We start from the raw sequence: 17,172 nt of genomic DNA on the forward strand, positions 1-17,172 counted from the left end.
CTTTCTGAGGGGGCCGTAAACCCCCTCTGCCATTCGTTCCCCACAGGGTGGGACAGACCAGTTAAGGAGAGAGGTTGAGGCAGTGGAGGACGCTGTGGAGAGGAGCGGAGAGAGGGTAGGGAAGGGCCCTCGCTTTCCCGGGGTGGGGGGGGCGTGCATCCGGGTGCCGCGAGGAGCCCCTGATGGCTCTGCCTCGTAACTGTGAGATTCTCAGCAGGTCATTCTCTTTCTCTACGGCCTCGGTGTTCTCGTCTCTGAAATGAGGATAATGACCCCTACTTCACGGAGCTGACGACGGGGAAGGGGCAGGGGAACATAATGGTAGTAAGAGTGAGCATTTCCTGAGCCCTAATGAAATGCTGGGGCGGGTGGTAGTAAGAGTGAGCATTTCCTGAGCCCTAATGAAATGCTGGGGCGGGTGGTAGTAAGAGTGAGCATTTCCTGGGCCCTAATGAAATGCTGGGGCGGGTGGTAGTAAGAGTGAGCATTTCCTGGGCCCTAATGAAATGCTGGGGCGGGTGGTAGTAAGAGTGAGCATTTCCTGGGCCCTAATGAAATGCTGGGGCGGGTGGTAGTAAGAGTGAGCATTTCCTGGGCCCTAATGAAATGCTGGGGTGGGCTAAGGGCTCTGCACAGTCATGTCGCCATCTTTACTATGAGAAAAGTTCAGACTTAGGACAAAGTGACTTTTCAGGAGGCGGAGCCAAGACGTGAACCCACATCTGTCTGACCCCAAAGCTGTGTATGTAATTGCTCTGCTGGCCAGCAGGACCAGTGTCGAGGTCCTTGAGTGGAAAGGGCACTGGGAACACAGTCCCCTCCCTGTTCCTCTGGGCAGAAGGAGAGCTGGTCTGGAAGTGAGGACGCTTGTAGGGGCGGCACTCATGAGCAGACCTTTTGCCTGTGTGGGCCCCCCTGCAGTGGCCTTACCACATGGAGGCTGTTGGTTTCTCCCACCCTACGTACTGGAGGTGGTGTTGGTCTCTTCCTTGTCCCGCTTTGCTGCTTCCAGACTTTTACTTCCCCCCGCCGTCCTGTGAAAACCTGCTCCAAGGAGGCACACTCCTGCAGCTCGGCCACCCTCCCCCTCTTCTCTGCTGACTTCTGCCGCCTGGCGCCCTGGTCACTCAGGCCCATTCCTGGAGAACCGGGGCACCCGGCTCACAGTCAAGCCCCATCCCCCAACGTCCACGTGGACGGCCCATCGGCATTGCCAACAACACCTCCTCCAACCATCTCAGACGCCCACCATCACGGTCACCCTTTGGATCTGGTCACACGTGTGGCAGAGCCTGGCCAGTTGTTGATCAAGTCATTTCCCTGTTCCCTCTAGGCCCGCAGCTCCGTTGCATTCCTGGCCTCCCTCGGCAGAAGTGATGAGCACCACGTGCAAGTCTGGTCCATAAATCCCACTCTGGTATGATTCTGTCTCCTTCTGCATCTGCCAGCTGGATGCAGAGGTCAGTGGAGGACTCGGGGCCATGGGACATGGCAGAGCCACAAGATAGAGGAGCCCAAGTACCTGAATCTGCTCGGAGGAGAGCCACCCAGGAGCTGCCCACAAAGCTCTTCATGAATGAAGGACCTGGGCTCTGCCACTCATTGGACGTGTGACCTCAGACAAGTGACTACACTGTTTTCAGCCTCAGTTTGCTCATCTGTGATACAGAGATGGTAACATCTAGTTTGCACAGTCTCTGAAGATCAAACATGCTTATAAAGGATCCAGAACGTGTTTGATACTCAAGATATCAAAATGAAGAGCTTTGTGGGGACCACCTGGTTTCTAGAGCTTTCTCACTGATAAGGTGCTGGACCCAAATTTCGGTGATGTAAGATTTCACAATTCCAACAACCAGGGGTACTAACCGTAGCTGCAGGAAACTTGTAAATCCGCAATTATTCGGAGAATATTGTTCATCTGATTGGATCTTTGTTCGTTTTCCATGATGCTGCCTGAGGCAGGATATGCAGAATCAATGTAGATTAAATCCAGAAGATAGATGCCTAAAATTAAGGAAGATATTTAATGATGGTAGGTGTTCACCATGAATCAGAAGAAAATGGCACAAAACAGAACTGCTGTTCTAGAAGGTATAGGGTGACATGGAAAAATGCGGTATGATTTGGACTTCCTTTCCAATCCTGACTACTAACTTTTCACATAGACTGCTCAACTTTAAATCAAACATCTGAGCAACAACCAAAATGAATGCTGGCAAGATTTTAGCATTTCTAGTTCATACACTCTCCAGCAACAAGGGTTATTACCTGTAACCCAGCTGGAAAATAACAGGACATGAAAGGGATGAATGAATACTTGTGTTTTTTACCAACCACTGCAGTTTAATAGGTCTAAGGTGCCATATCCAGGAGAACACTGTCTGAATTCAGTTTTTCATTTATTCACTTAGCTGTGTGTCTATTTGTTTATCTATCTGTCCATGTATACACATACACACACCCCAAATCATAAATTAAAGAACAAAAGAAGAAGTCGAAAAAGCAACAGTCCTTGGTACAAAGAACTAAGGCTAGACAGAGATTTCTGCTGAGGGTGCTTAATAAGAAAATAACACGTGATATGAAAACATTGCTGTGATAGGCCAGTGCGGAGCCTCAGCATGGCCTCATGGCATCACCCCAGGGGGAATTCGGGACAAGCCACCTGGCCAGGGATGAGAAAACAGGACTGGCTGTGTGGTGTGGCCCAGCTGACTGGCTTGCTGCAGGGCCACAGTTTAGTCTCTCTGGAGATGTGCATGGACAATGGGTGGCATATCCTTCTAGCAGCCCCCCATGAGTACTGCCACTACACCGTAATATTGGTGGGGTTGAGCAGGAGTAGTGATGTAAAGCAGAATTTAAGGCAGAAAACATTGAACAAGGCAAAGAGGAGTGACTGATATTAATGAAAGGCACAGTGGACTGAGAAGATCTAATGATTACTAACTTCTATGCATAAAGAAACATTGCACCAAAATATACAAAGCAGGGGCTTCCCTGGTGGTGCAGTGGTTGAGAATCTGCCTGCTAATGCAGGGGACACGGGTTCGAGCCCTGGTCTGGGAAGATCCCACATGCCGCGGAGCAACTAGGCCCGTGAGCCATAACTACTGAGCCTGCGCGTCTGGAGCCTGTGCTCCGCAACAAGAGAGGCCACGATAGTGAGAGGCCCGCGCACCGCGATGAAGAGTGGCCCCCGCTTGCCACAGCTGGAGGAAGCCCTCGCACAGAAACGAAGACCCAATACAGCCAAAAATAAATAAATAAATAAATAATTTTTAAAAAATATATACAAAGCAAAAAAGTGCCAAAAATGAAAAGTGGATTCAAGAAAGCCACAAACATGGAGGGAGCCTTTGGCATGTCTCTTCAAGAATTTGTGTGTGTGTGTGTGTGCGCACATATGTATGTACATACAAAAATATACACATATACATACATGCATCTACAGATATACATATGTATGTGTCCATAAACAAATGTAGTATTTAAGTAATGAAATTAACAAGCTTGGTGTTATATAAATAAAAATATAATTCTTTTTAAATACTCATGGAATGCTTACAAACACTGATTATATGCTAGTCTATTAAAAAAAGCTCAATAAGCTCCAAAAAGTAAATGTCATATTATCTGCTCTCTTTGACCTTACAGTACGTCTAGGATTTAACAATAAATATAGAAAAAATTCTAACTGTTTGTTAAACACACACACATACACAAACACACACACACTAATAAGCAAGTCTCAGGTCAAAGAGAAAACAAAAAAATCTGATATAAGAAATCTATTCAAAGACAATGACAATAAGAACACTACATATCAAAATTTATGGGATCAGACCAAAGTGGTAATCAGAGGAAAATTTATAGCCTTGAAAGTTTACTATTAAACTACTAAGAATGATAACAAATGTAATTAACCAGGTACTTAATATTAAAGTTGTAGGTTTTTTGCATGGCTGGACAAGCACTGCACTGACTTACACATTCATTATGTTATTTGTTCTTATAAAACCCATTTTACAGAGGAGGAAAAGGAAACGCACAGAGGATGTTTAACTCGCTCCAGGTCACATAGCCGGTAAATGATGGGGATGGGAGCTGAACCCAAGCCTGCCTCCGCAGAGTACATGCTTCCTGCCATCGCAGTGGACTGCTGGTGCTGGATACCATGAGTCATTCGTCTGCTTTTAAAATAGCTACACATTTTTACGGGAAACTGTTAATCACAGAAACATATGCTAGCACTTCTCATAGGAATCATTTCCACTTCCCTTCTTTTTAGTGGCACCATGTTTCCAAAATTTTAAAAATTAGAAGTCGTTTCCCTTGTATAGAAGCTCCAAGTTTGTAACATTTAAGTCCACAGATTTATTATTTCTCGACTTTGTTTTTACTCTCCCTTCTTAAAAATGTAACTCGGCTACCTCCCCAAGGATTCAGCAATGGCAATCCCGAAAATCCCATTAACGCTTCAACCACAACAAAAAGTACCCCCTAGTGCTGAGCGTGAGGTGAGGGGATAAGGGACACGAGGCAGCTTTGTTCCAGAGGCCAACATTGTGCAGACCCGAACGCAGCTGGCTCTGAGCAGCAGAGTGAAGCTCAGCCCGGGAGCAGGGACACCGAGGAGCAGGATATGGGAAATGGGAGAGAACTGATGCTTCCTGGGATTTGCTACAAGACGGGAACCTCCCCCTCTCCTGTGATCCTCCCATCGTCCCCATGGGGAGGTTGAGGAGAAAACTAAAGTTCAGAGAGATTAAGAAATGAGCCTGAGGCCTCACAGCGAGTGTGCTGGATTTGAACCCAGGTCTGTCTGGCTCCAGTGCCTGTTCCGACCCACTCACTGGACATGAGAAACACATGAGGAATCAGTTGCCTTTTCTCAAATAACACCCTCGGCATGGAAGGCTCACCCTCCGCTGCCCTGTGAGGACCGGGACTGGCCCCTCTGCATCCTCTCAGGTCCTGGCTCTGCAAACAGAGGCCAGGAGAAGCTCACCTTCGAAGGGGCCGGAGACCATTTCCACCCCAGCTGCTGCCTGCCCCCTCGGGGCATGGGGAGCTCACTACTTCATAAGAGCAAACCCCACTGTAGAGTGTCCATCACCCTCCTCCACAAAACACCTATCCACTCCCCTGACCTGAGAGTCCAGGCCAGGGCCACCACATGTGAGGACGGAGGGGACCTCCCAAAGGAGGCCTCCTGGCCCTGGCGGCCGGGGCAGACCCCAAGCCTCAGCAACACCTGGACAGAATTCCCATACGAACAGCATGTCCCTCCCAAAGCAGCAAATCTACAGGTAATACTGCACAAATCCAGGGAAATCTTCTCAGTATTGTCATTAGCCTATAACTGGGAATATTTAAAAGCCTAAACCGTGATGAAATCATCAGAATAGCCACCTCCCACTTGTACTGGGCCAGTGCAGCGCGAAGCCTGACACACAGCACTCACCACAGCCGCCATTAGATACTTATTGGCCTCATTCATGTATCTACTGTCTGACTTTATTAAAGTTCCCCCATCAGACTTTATTAAAACCCCTCTGAGGAGGAAGTGTCCTGTTCCACAAGCTCAACCCCAGCAGCTGGAACAGAGCACACAGGAGCTGCTTGGTGAACATTAGTTGAAAGAAGGAAGGTATGAATGAAGGCATACTTTGTTCCACAAAATAACCTTACAAAGTACATCATTACCCTCACTTCAGAGCTGAAGAAAGAGACACTGAGAGTCAAGTGATGGTTATAATAAGACTGAGCACTTACTGTGCTCCAGGCCCTAAACTAAGAGCTTTGCCCTGTTCATCGATTTGCCATAACCATGCTGTTATCAGGGAGGTTTTATCTCTACAGAGGAAGAAGCTGAAGCTGAGAGCGCTGCATCGCTTGTCACACAGCTGGGAAGTGGCAGAGGCAAGATTTGAACACACGTCAGTCCAGGCTGCCATACTGTCAAGTCCTTCTTTGACCCCAGCCAGATCCCCTGGAGCCTGGCAGCTGGTGAGGCAGGATGGGGCACAGCTGACCCCACAGGCATCCAGGCCATGGCTCTCCCTGCCTGACACCCCCTTGGGGTCAACACTCTCCAGGAGGGCTGACGACTACACGGTGGCTGCATCGTCCACCTCCTCCCCGCGGCCTCCCTGGCACCCATCGTGACACATCTGTCCCAGGTCCCATCGTCAGCGGGCCCACCATGGCCTGGGGGCCCTGCCAGCTCTGCCCCGTGACACACAGCAGTGGTGGAAGCGGGAGAGCGTGGGGCTTGGAGCCAGGAGACTTGGAACACTGGCTCTGCCGCCTACCAGCTGGGTGGCCTCAGGCAAGCCTTTCTGCCTCCCGGGACCTGTGTTTCCTTGCCTGTGACTGGGGATAATGATGGTGATTGTGAAGTCTCCCGGCCCAGGGCCTGGACCACTGAGGTGCCCGTGAAGCTGAGCTGACCCCGAGCCTGGCTCCATGGCGAGGCCCCACTTGGAACTGGAGCGGGACGCCCGTGGGAGAGGCGCACCCAGCCGGGTTTGCCATAACTGTGGATGGCGCCCAGATGCTGACCATGTGCGGCCACCTACCTCAGACGACCAGCTCTGGGAGCTTCCGTCTGGACTGAGACAGCACAGCTGGGATGTCTCAGCTCCCTTCCTTTCATACAGCGTTACTGCGGCAAAAGACACCGTGTTGTTTGTTGGCCTTGTCAAGACGGACAGTAACGGGACCGGCTACTGGTCCTGGCGGCTGTGAGGCTGAGCAGTGCCAGGGGCTGGGGCTAGACTGGGAGGTGCAGACGCACTGGAGGCAACAACCATTAATAGTAACAGCCACTGTCTGCGACAGGAGAGGCTGGCCTTGCTTGTACCACAGCATCCTCACCGCAACTGGCACGGCACAGTAGGTGTTCTCATTTCTTCATTTTACAGATTAGGCAATGGAAGCTTACAGAGCAAAAGTGACTCATCTAAGACCGCACAACCTACAAGTGGGGGAATCAGGATTTGAATTCATGCCCGCCTGACCCCAAAGATTTGGGACAGAGAGCAGTGCTGAAAGTTGGGGGCTGGGAGTCCTGGCTGGCACAGGGACGAGGGTGCCAGAGTCAGAGCTGGGGCTGCGAGGACCCCTCCTGTGGCCTGCCACCCACCCGAGGACACGGCTGGCAGCCGGCGTCCACTCTGTGGCTTGCCTGCCTGCAGACTCAACCTCCTGTGAGATGGACAGCTACCCAGAACATGTTCTGTTCCCTCCTGCCACACCCCACACAGGGCCTGGTGACACCGCTGTGGCTGCAACAGGGGTGCCGACCAGCCTGCCATGGTGAGGCAGAGAGCCCCGGGGCCGGGGATGAGCAGCCCTCCGCAGGCTCTGCTGTGGATGTCTCCCCAGCTGGGTTGGTCCCAAGCCCAGGGGCATGTGGCCAAACCTTCTTCCTGACAGTGAATCCAGGCCCCCCGCCAGGGGTGCCCACAAGACACCCTGGCCCTGAGGAGGGAGTGTCAGGCTGACAAAGGAGGTGCTCTCCTGAACAGACCCTTCTCTTAAGCTGAGGGACACCAGGCTCCGTGGTGCAGAGCCTGCTTGAAGCTGGGCGCTCCCAGTCTCCCAGAACCAAAGCCCGCGGCTGGCACCGGGCTTCACCGCCAGCCCAGAAACTCACTGCTCTCTTGTTTCTCCCATCGCCACCCGTCTCACTTCCATCCCGAGCCTGGTTTTGGTTTTTCTCACACAGCTATCTATTTAATAAGGAAAATTCTGCTGTGTTGAGGGGAAAAAACCCTCCACAGCATAAAAATATGCCACATTTCCATCTTATGCTTTCCATTTTCTTTCTCTCTTTCTTTTAAAGTTTGAGATGAAAGACTTTTTTCCCACGTTCTCCTGCTCTGCTTTGAAAAGATCACTTTCAAACTTCAGAAATGAGAAGTGCTGGCACCCAGAACTATACTTGTGTGGTTTGATCACATAAACTGTCCTGATAAATTCCAAATGAAATAACAGAGCAGCAGCTCATTAGGGTTTTGTTTTTGTTTTTGTTTTTTATGAGAGCACAAAGCGATGCCATCAACTGCAGAAGGAGATCTCAGTGGGCGGCTCACGCTCCCTGTCTGAGGCAGAAGACTGAGTGTTAATTAGTGCTCGTTAATTAGTATCAGTTGTGTAAAACATGGACTTAGAACAAATCCTCATCTAAAGAATATTCTTCAAGTGAAATGTGTTGGAAGCTGGCTGACATTGAGACAAACGTTTCCCAGGTCTGCAGAAAGGGGGCAGGGCCAGGCAGCCACATGTCAGGTGGTCAGAGACCATGTTTCTTAGAGGAGCACATGGCCTCCTGTTTTTCTTGGTGTTGGGGCCCGTGAATCACAAAGGCACGTGAACAAAGCCTTGCAGCCCACAGAGAATCTCCTCTGGCTCCCCGAGGTCAAATGAGGACACAACCACAGATCCCCGCCCCCCCACCGCCCCACCCCGCCCCCCCACCCCCCCACCCCGCCCTGGGGATTACCTGGTAATCTACAGGGGCAATGGAATGGCCTACTGTTTGCAAAGGTTCTCCTAAGAGCTGTGGGATTGTGTAGCATGTGCTGGTATTCTGACCAGCAGTAAGAAAGGGCATAAGGAGAGGGCATTAATCTGGTGATTATTATTCGGCTTGTTTTGTGCTAGACACTGTGCTAAGTAAATTACACGTACTATCTAATTTAATCCTTCAACAATTCTATTGGCAGTAGAGAAGAAACGTACATTTCGTCTACCTAACATCTATTCCCAAATTTTTTTTTTTTTTTTTTTTTTTATTTTTATTCCCAATTCTTTTGGAAACAGCCTTCACTTTTCCTTTGGGGGAAACCATACCTCCCATACTTGTAACCCATGTGGTTTTGATAGGTCTGAAGCAATTTCATTCCATCCCCTGCCCCAGGGGTAAAAACAAATTTTAAAAACGAACCATTTGGGAAAGGAAAAAAACACTCTAAAAAATTCAGAGATGAAAGAAGGAATTAAAATCACAAACTATCTACATATAGGATGCAATCAAAATCATACAACTCTGCTCAGAGAAAAATTCATAGTCTCAAATGCTTATATTAATAATTAAGAAAGATAAAAAAGAAATGAACTTAGTGTTCATTATAGAGAACTAAAAAGAACAAAAGAAAGTAGGAGAAAGCATTAAAAATATAAAATCAGAAATATTTATCACTGCAGAGTGATAAATAAAACTGAAAGTTGGTTCTTTGAAAAAGTCAATAAAGTAGACAATCCTTTGGTATGTATGATGGAGGAAAAAACAAAAGAAAGGTAAAAACACAGATGTGCATTGTTAGGGATGAGAGAAGGGATATGATTTCAAATATGGAGAAGTTAAAATAGTAGTATGTGCAATTTTTATGCCAACATATTTGAAAATGTAGATGAAATGCGTGCTTACTAGGAAAATCTATCTTCCCAAAATTGTCTCAAGAAGGGGCAAAACCTTCAACTCACCAAATAAAGAGAAAAATATTAACAATATTAAGAAAGATACTATGATTAAAAAGTACAATATCCAAATGGTTTTATGGACCCATCCATTAAACCGTAAAAGAAAAATCAAATATTACTTAAACTGTTCCAGAGCACAGGAAAAGTCAGAAATATGTGCAGTTCTTTTTATGACTCGAGCATAACCATTACATCAAAACCTGACAGACATGGCATAAAAAAGAGACCAATATCATTAATAAATAAAGATCCAAATAAAACGTTAGCAAATAAAACTCACCAGTGTTTTAAAATAATAAAAATAGCAAATCAAATTAGCAGTATCTTGAAGCAAACAGGTTTACTACAGGATTGCAATGGTATTTCAACAAATGATCTTGAGAGATGCTGAAAAGTCACTGATAACTTTAATATCTATTCCTGATAAAGCACTAAGCTAGGAACAGACTTCCTTAATATGACAAAGGATGCATGGTAGAAACACTAACACAATCTTCTTAATATTGAAATCCTATTGATAGGAACAAGTCAAGAATACTTGCCATTCTGCTATAATTTAACACTATTCTGGATGCACAAATCTATGAGATAAGACAAAGAGATGTGGTACAAATACTAAAGACACATGTAACATTGTCATTATTTCTAGGTTATATAATTAGTTATCATATTAGTTATATAATTAAGTAATCTAGGATAATCAACTGGAAAAGTATTACAACTAAATAACAGAGTTGAGTTCAAAGTAGATATACATAAATCACTAGCATTCCTTTTTTTATTAAAAAAAATTTTTTTAACATCTTTATTGGAGTAGAATTGCTTTACAATGGTGTGTTAGTTTCTGCTGTATAACAAAGTGAATCAGCCATATGTATACATATATCCCCATATCCCCTCCCTCTTGCGTCTCCCTCCTACCCTCCTTATCCCACCTCTCTAGGTGGTCAAAAAGCACCGAGCTGATCTCCCTGTGCCATGCAGCTGCTTCCCATTAGCTATCTGTTTTACATTTGGTAGTGTATATATGTCAATGCTACTCTCTCACTTCGTCCCAGCTTACCCTTCCGCCTCCCCATCTCCTCAAGTCCATTCTCTGTGTCTGCATCTTTATTCCTGTCCTGCTCCTAGGTTCGTCAGAACCTTTTTTTTTTTTTTTTTTAGATTCCATATATATGTGTTAGCATACGGTATTTGTTTTTCTCTTTCTGACTTACTTCACTCTGTATGACAGACTCTAGGTCCATCCACCTCACTACAAGTAACTCAATTTTGTTTGTTTTTATGGCTGAGTAATATTCCATTGTATATATGTGCCACATCTTCTTTATCCATTCATCTGTCGATGGACACTTAGGTTGCTTCCATGTCCTGGCTATTGTAAATAGAGCTGCAATGAACATTGTGGTACATGACTCTTTTTGAATTATGGTTTTCTCAGGATATATGCCCAGTAGTGGGATTGCTGGGTCGTATGGTAGTTCTATTTTTAGTTTTTTAGGGAACCCCCATACTGTTCTCCATAGTGGCTGTATCAATTTACATTCCCACCAACAGTGCAAGAGGGTTCCCCTTTCTCCACACCCTCTCCAGCATTTATTGTTTGTAGGTTTTTTGATGATGGCCATTCTGACTGGTGTGAGGTGATACCTCATTGTAGTTTTGATTTGCAGTTCTCTAATGATTAGTGATGTTGGGCATCCTTTCATGTGTTTGTTGGCAACATGATGTGTTTTTGTTTTTTGGGGTTTTTTTTGACTTGAATAATATATATATATATATATTTTTTATACAGCAGGTTCTTATTAGTCATCAATTTTATACACATCAGTGTATACATGTCAATCCCAATCGCCCAATTCATCACACCACCACCCCCACCCCCCCATGGCTTTCCCCCCTTGGTGTCCATACGTTTGTTCCCTACATCTGTGTCTCAATTTCTGCTCTGCAAACTGGTTCATCTGTACCATTTTTCTAGGTTCCATATATATGCGTTAATATACGATATTTGTTTTTCTTTCTGACTTACCTCACTCTGTATGACAGTCTCTAGATCCAACATGATGTGTGTTTTTTTTTTTTTTAAATTTTATAGCTACTTTTATTTTTATTTATTTATTTATTTTTGGCTGTGCTGGGTCTTCGGTTCGTGCGAGGGCTTTCTCTAGTTGCGGCAAGTGGGGGCCACTCTTCATCGCGGTGCGGGGACCGCTCTTCATCGCGGTGCGCGGGCCTTTCACTATCGCGGCCCCTCCCGTTGCGGGGCACAGGCTCCAGTCGCGCAGGCTCAGTAGTTGTGGCTCACGGGCCCAGCCGCTCCGTGGCATGTGGGATCTTCCCAGACCAGGGCTCGAACCCGTGTCCCCTGCATTAGCAGGCAGATTCTCAACCACTGCGCCACCAGGGAAGCCCCATGATGTGTTTTTAAGTGAAAACATCTGGTATGACTATACACACATATACACACACACTCTTATATTGATACACACATACACACACCCTATATTGAAATACACACAAACACCTATATTGAGATACACACACACGTACCCCTATATTGATACACATACACACACACCCCCTATACTGAGATACATACACACCCTATATTAGATACACACACACACCCCTATATTAAGATACACACACACACCACTATGTTGAGATATACACACACACACCACTATACTGATACACACACACACACACCCCTATATTGAGATACACACACACCCCTATATTGAGATACACACACACACACCCCTATATTGAGATACACACACACACACCCCTATATTGAGATACACACACACACACCCCTATATTGAGATACACACACACACACCCCTATATTGAGATACACACACACACACCCCTATATTGAGATACACACACACACACCCCTATATTGAGATACACACACACACACACACCATATTGAGATACACGCACACCCCATATTGAGATACACACACACACACACACACACACACACACATACACACACACAAAAGAGAGAGAGAGAGAGAGTATATTGCCCAATCTGTTAATGGCAACCATCTTCAGGGATAGTTTAGGGTTATTTTTTGTTTTATACAATTTTATATTTTTTCAGCCTTTAGCTATGAATATGTACTACTTTTAGAAATAGAAAAGAGCAAGATCTCTATCTCTCTTTCTTTCTTCTAAAAAGCAAACACTTTTTTGGCAGGGAGAAGGGACGTAATAGTTGACGCAAATGATTTTCCGAGCATTCTCAGCTCCTGTTGAAAACCCGGTCTTTAGTTTTCGATGTAAAGGCCACAAACCTCTAACGACTACCTGTGATCTGTCTCCAGGCCATTGTGTACACTTCATTATCACCTTTGGTCTCCACCTCCAACCCATTCCGCCCTGTGGTTTCTCAAACCCAATCAGATCATGCCCTTCCTCAATTTAAAGTTACCCAACAACTCTCCCTCTGCAGGTGTTCACGGCTCCTGGGTTCCATCCCTCGCCGCCTGCGTCTCTGGACTTTCCTCCCGCCCTCCTCTCACGTGATGCTCCAGCTGGGCGCGGGCCCCGTGTGGCTGGCTCCCTGGACCGGCCCTCTGCTGCGTGCCTCTGAGCTTGGCAGAGCTGTGTCCACCCCGTGCCCACTCGGCCTCCTTTTCTGGCTGTCAGCGGGCTCCTCCTGGGCTCTCAGAGCACGCGCCCTCCCCTCGATTACAGTATTTATCGCACACTCTTTGAGGGCCAGGGCTGCGTCTTTTCCGTCTCTGCGTTCTCAAGGGCCCAGCACAGGGTAGGGGACGACCGAACGGGACGCTGAGTCTTTATCTGCACATACATGACTCTTCATTCTGGCCACCGAAATCCCACTGCTCAGTGGACGAGAGCGGCCGTGGCTGCCAAGCACCCCACTCCACAGCCACCCTGACAGGGTCAGCCCTGTGTTCTGGTGTCTCCAAGCTAAATACCCGTATTTCTCAGTGCTGTGAAGGGCTTCCAGAGGAGTTAACGTCACCAAAAGGAAACGTAAGATGATTCCCCCAGTGAAAGCCTCGGAAACCTGCCTCACGTTGGGTAGAACCGAGGCTGCCCACGTGCCAAGGAAAACACTCTCCAGCTTGTCTTTCCAACCCTGGCTCAAGGATTCGCTACTGTGCACAGAAGGGCTCCCTGGACGTCCGAGGCCACCAGGATTCCAGCCAGAGAATGAGCTCACAGACGGCTGCTTCAATCACCAAAGTATTTTCCACTTCCCCAAATGCGCTCACGTATCTGTGACCACGCTTCACCTAGTCTTTAAGTATAACAAAAAAATAATGGAGGCAAAGGCAAAACTGTCAGATTTATTCATTACTCAACGGAAACTGTGTAACAAAACACGACATTCTAAACCTCAATCACCAATCCCTGCATTCTCTGGGAAACAAGCAACAGATTTGTGGAGGGTTAGCTAGATCCAAACTGATTTTCACTATCTGAAAGCAAATTCTTTTCTGATTTTGCTGAAATGAAATACTGAAAGACTCTCCCTGGGCCCCTTGAGAAGAAAGAAGGCATCTGACTACTAATTTATTTGTGGTTTTCAGGCTCAGGTGTTTTGATCTCTCCCTGCCTTTCTTGATGTAGATGAGAGGATGGGAGTCCCACAGGACTGTCCTGGGAAACCGCTTTCAGAGAACAGGGGCTCCTGTGGCCCTACCGTGGGGGCCATCTCTGTGGGCTCTGCCCTGCTCCAGGTCACACTGGAGACCCTCCCTGGCCCAGCCAGACCCAGCTGGCCCAGGGCCAGCCCAGCCTTTCCCAGCCCTAGGCCATAGTCTCGGTCTGTAGGGGGCACTACTCCCACGGAGCCTGTGAGCCAATCTCACTAGGGCAGGAGAAGCACTCGCCCCCACCAGCAGGGGGCGCTGGAAGTAGTCATGCTGTTGCTAGTCTGGGATTGTCTGTTGGGTGGGATGGGAGGATGGAGGGGAGCCGGGCTGTCACTGGCTGGGATCATGCGTCAGACTGGAAGGCCCACCCACACCTACTCTCTTTGTGCTACCTGCCCCTCCCCCCGCCCCGGCCCACCAGACTCAACGCCCTTGGGAAATGATTCAAAACACCTGACCCCCATGACTCTGGGCTCCTGGTCACCTCCTTGAGACCTAGACCTCTACTCTGGTTGGTTCTCCAGCACCAACTTTTCTCAGTCCTGGCTCCTCCCCTACTTCATAGCACACTGCCGTTCCAGCAGGCTTTGGGGCCAACACTACCCTTACTAGGACATTCATTCCTGGCTATACCATCGGAGGGTGATTTGCAGGGAAGAGAGAGGCCGAAGTGGCAGGAAAGCATGTCTGCTGACCAATCAGAAGCGGTGGGGAGCAAGATGGAAGGCGGCGGGTCGCTGTGGGGAGAGGAAGCTGCAAGGGCACAGGGTGATGTGCTCAGGGACCAGCCCACTAGGTGATGTCCAGCTCACTAGGTGATGTGAAAGGGCATTAGTGCTACAAATATTTACTGAGTGCTTCCCACATTCTGGACACAGGGGTATAGACGGGCACGGTCCCTGACCTCATGAGGTGTACAAGCCGGCAGATGCATTCAACAGAGGCATTAGTTACACAAACAATTAAGGGCACAGAACTGCTAAAAAATAATACTCCAGTGCATACGTACTTTGGGGAATTATCCTCAGGTGCCCATGAGCTACCCGAGGAACCAGTGGTATGTGAGACAGAGATGGGCTGGTCCCTGCCTCAGCCCCTCTCCTCAATTCCAGAGATGCTAAGTAACCTGCCCAAGGTCACTCAGCACAGACATGGCGGAGGTAGGATTTGAGCCCAGGTCTTTGGCCTAGGGCCAACACTCTTATGGACTATGTTATGTGCGTTACTTATAGCTCAATACATGGAGGAGTGATACTGAAACTTGAGGCATCTGTGTTCAGATCCTGGCATTGTCACTTATTTGTTCAGTGTGACCCCGGGTGAGGTCTTCAACTGCTTTCTTCCTCTGGGAAATGGAGACAGTAGCTTCTCACAGGGCCGAGGTGAAGACTCAGGAGCTAACGCACAGGAGAGGGGCTGGCATAGTATCAAGATAAAGCAGGCACTCAATGAAGTGACTTGCAAAAAAAAAAAAAACAACAACAACTTTAAGAGATGATGGTGGTACATACCTGTTTCTGAAAACCTTCCAGAAGAGACCAGACAGCCCCTCATAGAGCCTCCCCTGACTTATCACTAAAATTTTTGTGAATAGAAAAAAAGAAGAAAACCACCTCACCAGCTAAGACTGATGGACGGCTTTATTGCTAGAACCTAGGAAGAAACTGAATCGCCTATAGGCAGATGTAGAGGACAGAAGTTGCGCAAATGTAGACCTCGTCAATGTGTGCCTCCCAGGGCCTGTCCCCAGACTCAGAGAAAGAGCGATAATAAAAACATGAAAACTTGGGTCAATGACCAGTACACTGCCCAGCAGGGGCTTATCTGAGGGACTCTGGGACTTTCCCCTCCACCTTCTCACATCCATTTGCAGATGGCTACCCCCAGAAAAGAACTAAAGCATGTCCAGAGGGAAAACCAAATGCCTATTGATAAGCCCCAAAGATGAATAGATTTCACCTTGGTCAAGGATGCATTCAGAAGAAAGAAAATCCAGTAAGGGGCACATGGAAAAATATTGCCAAATAACAGGGCCTGAACTGCGTGCAGAAGGGGCTGAGAATGAGAGCATATGTCCTCGGTCTATTCCAGCATCCGGAAGAAGGTTTCAGGACACCTTTTCTCTTCAACACAGCACAAGAAGACAAGGCTTCTGGGATAGGAAGGAACTGTCAGGGGTGAAACTGCAAGAGGATAAGCTAGAAAGAGAGATGCATGACATAAGAAAAGAAGAAAAAGATACTAAAAATACGACAGAAGAATTTTAAAAACTAACATCGGAGGCAGCAAGGAGCAAAATGTGTATTTTGGAAACTCACATCAGTGATATGGGGGAGCAATTTGGCGAGGTCAAATGCCGAGGAAAAGGGCAAGGGAAGAAAGAATATATGGGATGTGGGGGCCTGAGAACAGAGGGCTGACCCAGGGAAGGGCATCTACCCAAGGAGCGTGTCCCAGGTCCCGGGAAAGAGATCCATCCCTAGACACACCCTGGATAAATGTTTGAACAAAAAAAAAAAATCTTGCAAAAAAGCAAAAGCAAAAAACCCAAAACCCAAAAACCGAAAACCAAAATAACCCACCCCAAAACAAAAATAAAACCCCCCAAAACAAACAAAAAAAAAACCCATGGAAGTGACCTTGACCCACCAAGTGAGTTGTAGGGGCCCCTTTTGCTTGGGTCTAATTGAACCTGACCTTCCACCAGAATGACTACGATGACGTACGGTAACTGCCTGCGCAAGTGTTTCCCTGCGGGAGGAGGAGTTTCTCAAAGCAGGAGGGACTGATTATTCATGAAATGTTAGGACATCTGGTGATTTGTCAATTGCTTTCATTTTTTAAGAAGAAAAATATTTTCCCCTAGTGATTACGGTACTTAAGTGTAAAGACCCAAAGAGAGGACATATGATTTTGGATGCCATAAAATTTGGTCAATGCACATTTTTTCCATAAGTTTATGGGAATGTTTCACCATCGCAGCCTAAGGGCAGCAGAAGACGTAGACTTCTGGATGCAGTATTAACAGATC

The 17,172-nt window shown here is 47.2% G+C and overlaps 1 protein-coding gene across 14 annotated transcripts in view; it reads right to left on the reverse strand.

Moving 5' to 3' along the window:
• Nucleotides 1–17,172, reverse strand: part of RALGPS1 (Ral GEF with PH domain and SH3 binding motif 1) — a 284,245-nt gene that overhangs the window by 48,677 nt on the left and 218,396 nt on the right. For all 14 annotated transcript variants that reach the window (XM_068552273.1, XM_068552270.1, XM_068552269.1 and 11 more), the window contains exon 9: nt 1,870–2,007. In XM_068552273.1, coding sequence (XP_068408374.1) covers nt 1,870–2,007 — 138 coding nt within the window. The remainder of the gene's footprint in view (nt 1–1,869; nt 2,008–17,172) is intronic.

Source organism: Eschrichtius robustus, chromosome 10 (genome assembly GCF_028021215.1).
Source record: "Eschrichtius robustus isolate mEscRob2 chromosome 10, mEscRob2.pri, whole genome shotgun sequence".
Taxonomy (NCBI): domain Eukaryota; kingdom Metazoa; phylum Chordata; class Mammalia; order Artiodactyla; family Eschrichtiidae; genus Eschrichtius; species Eschrichtius robustus.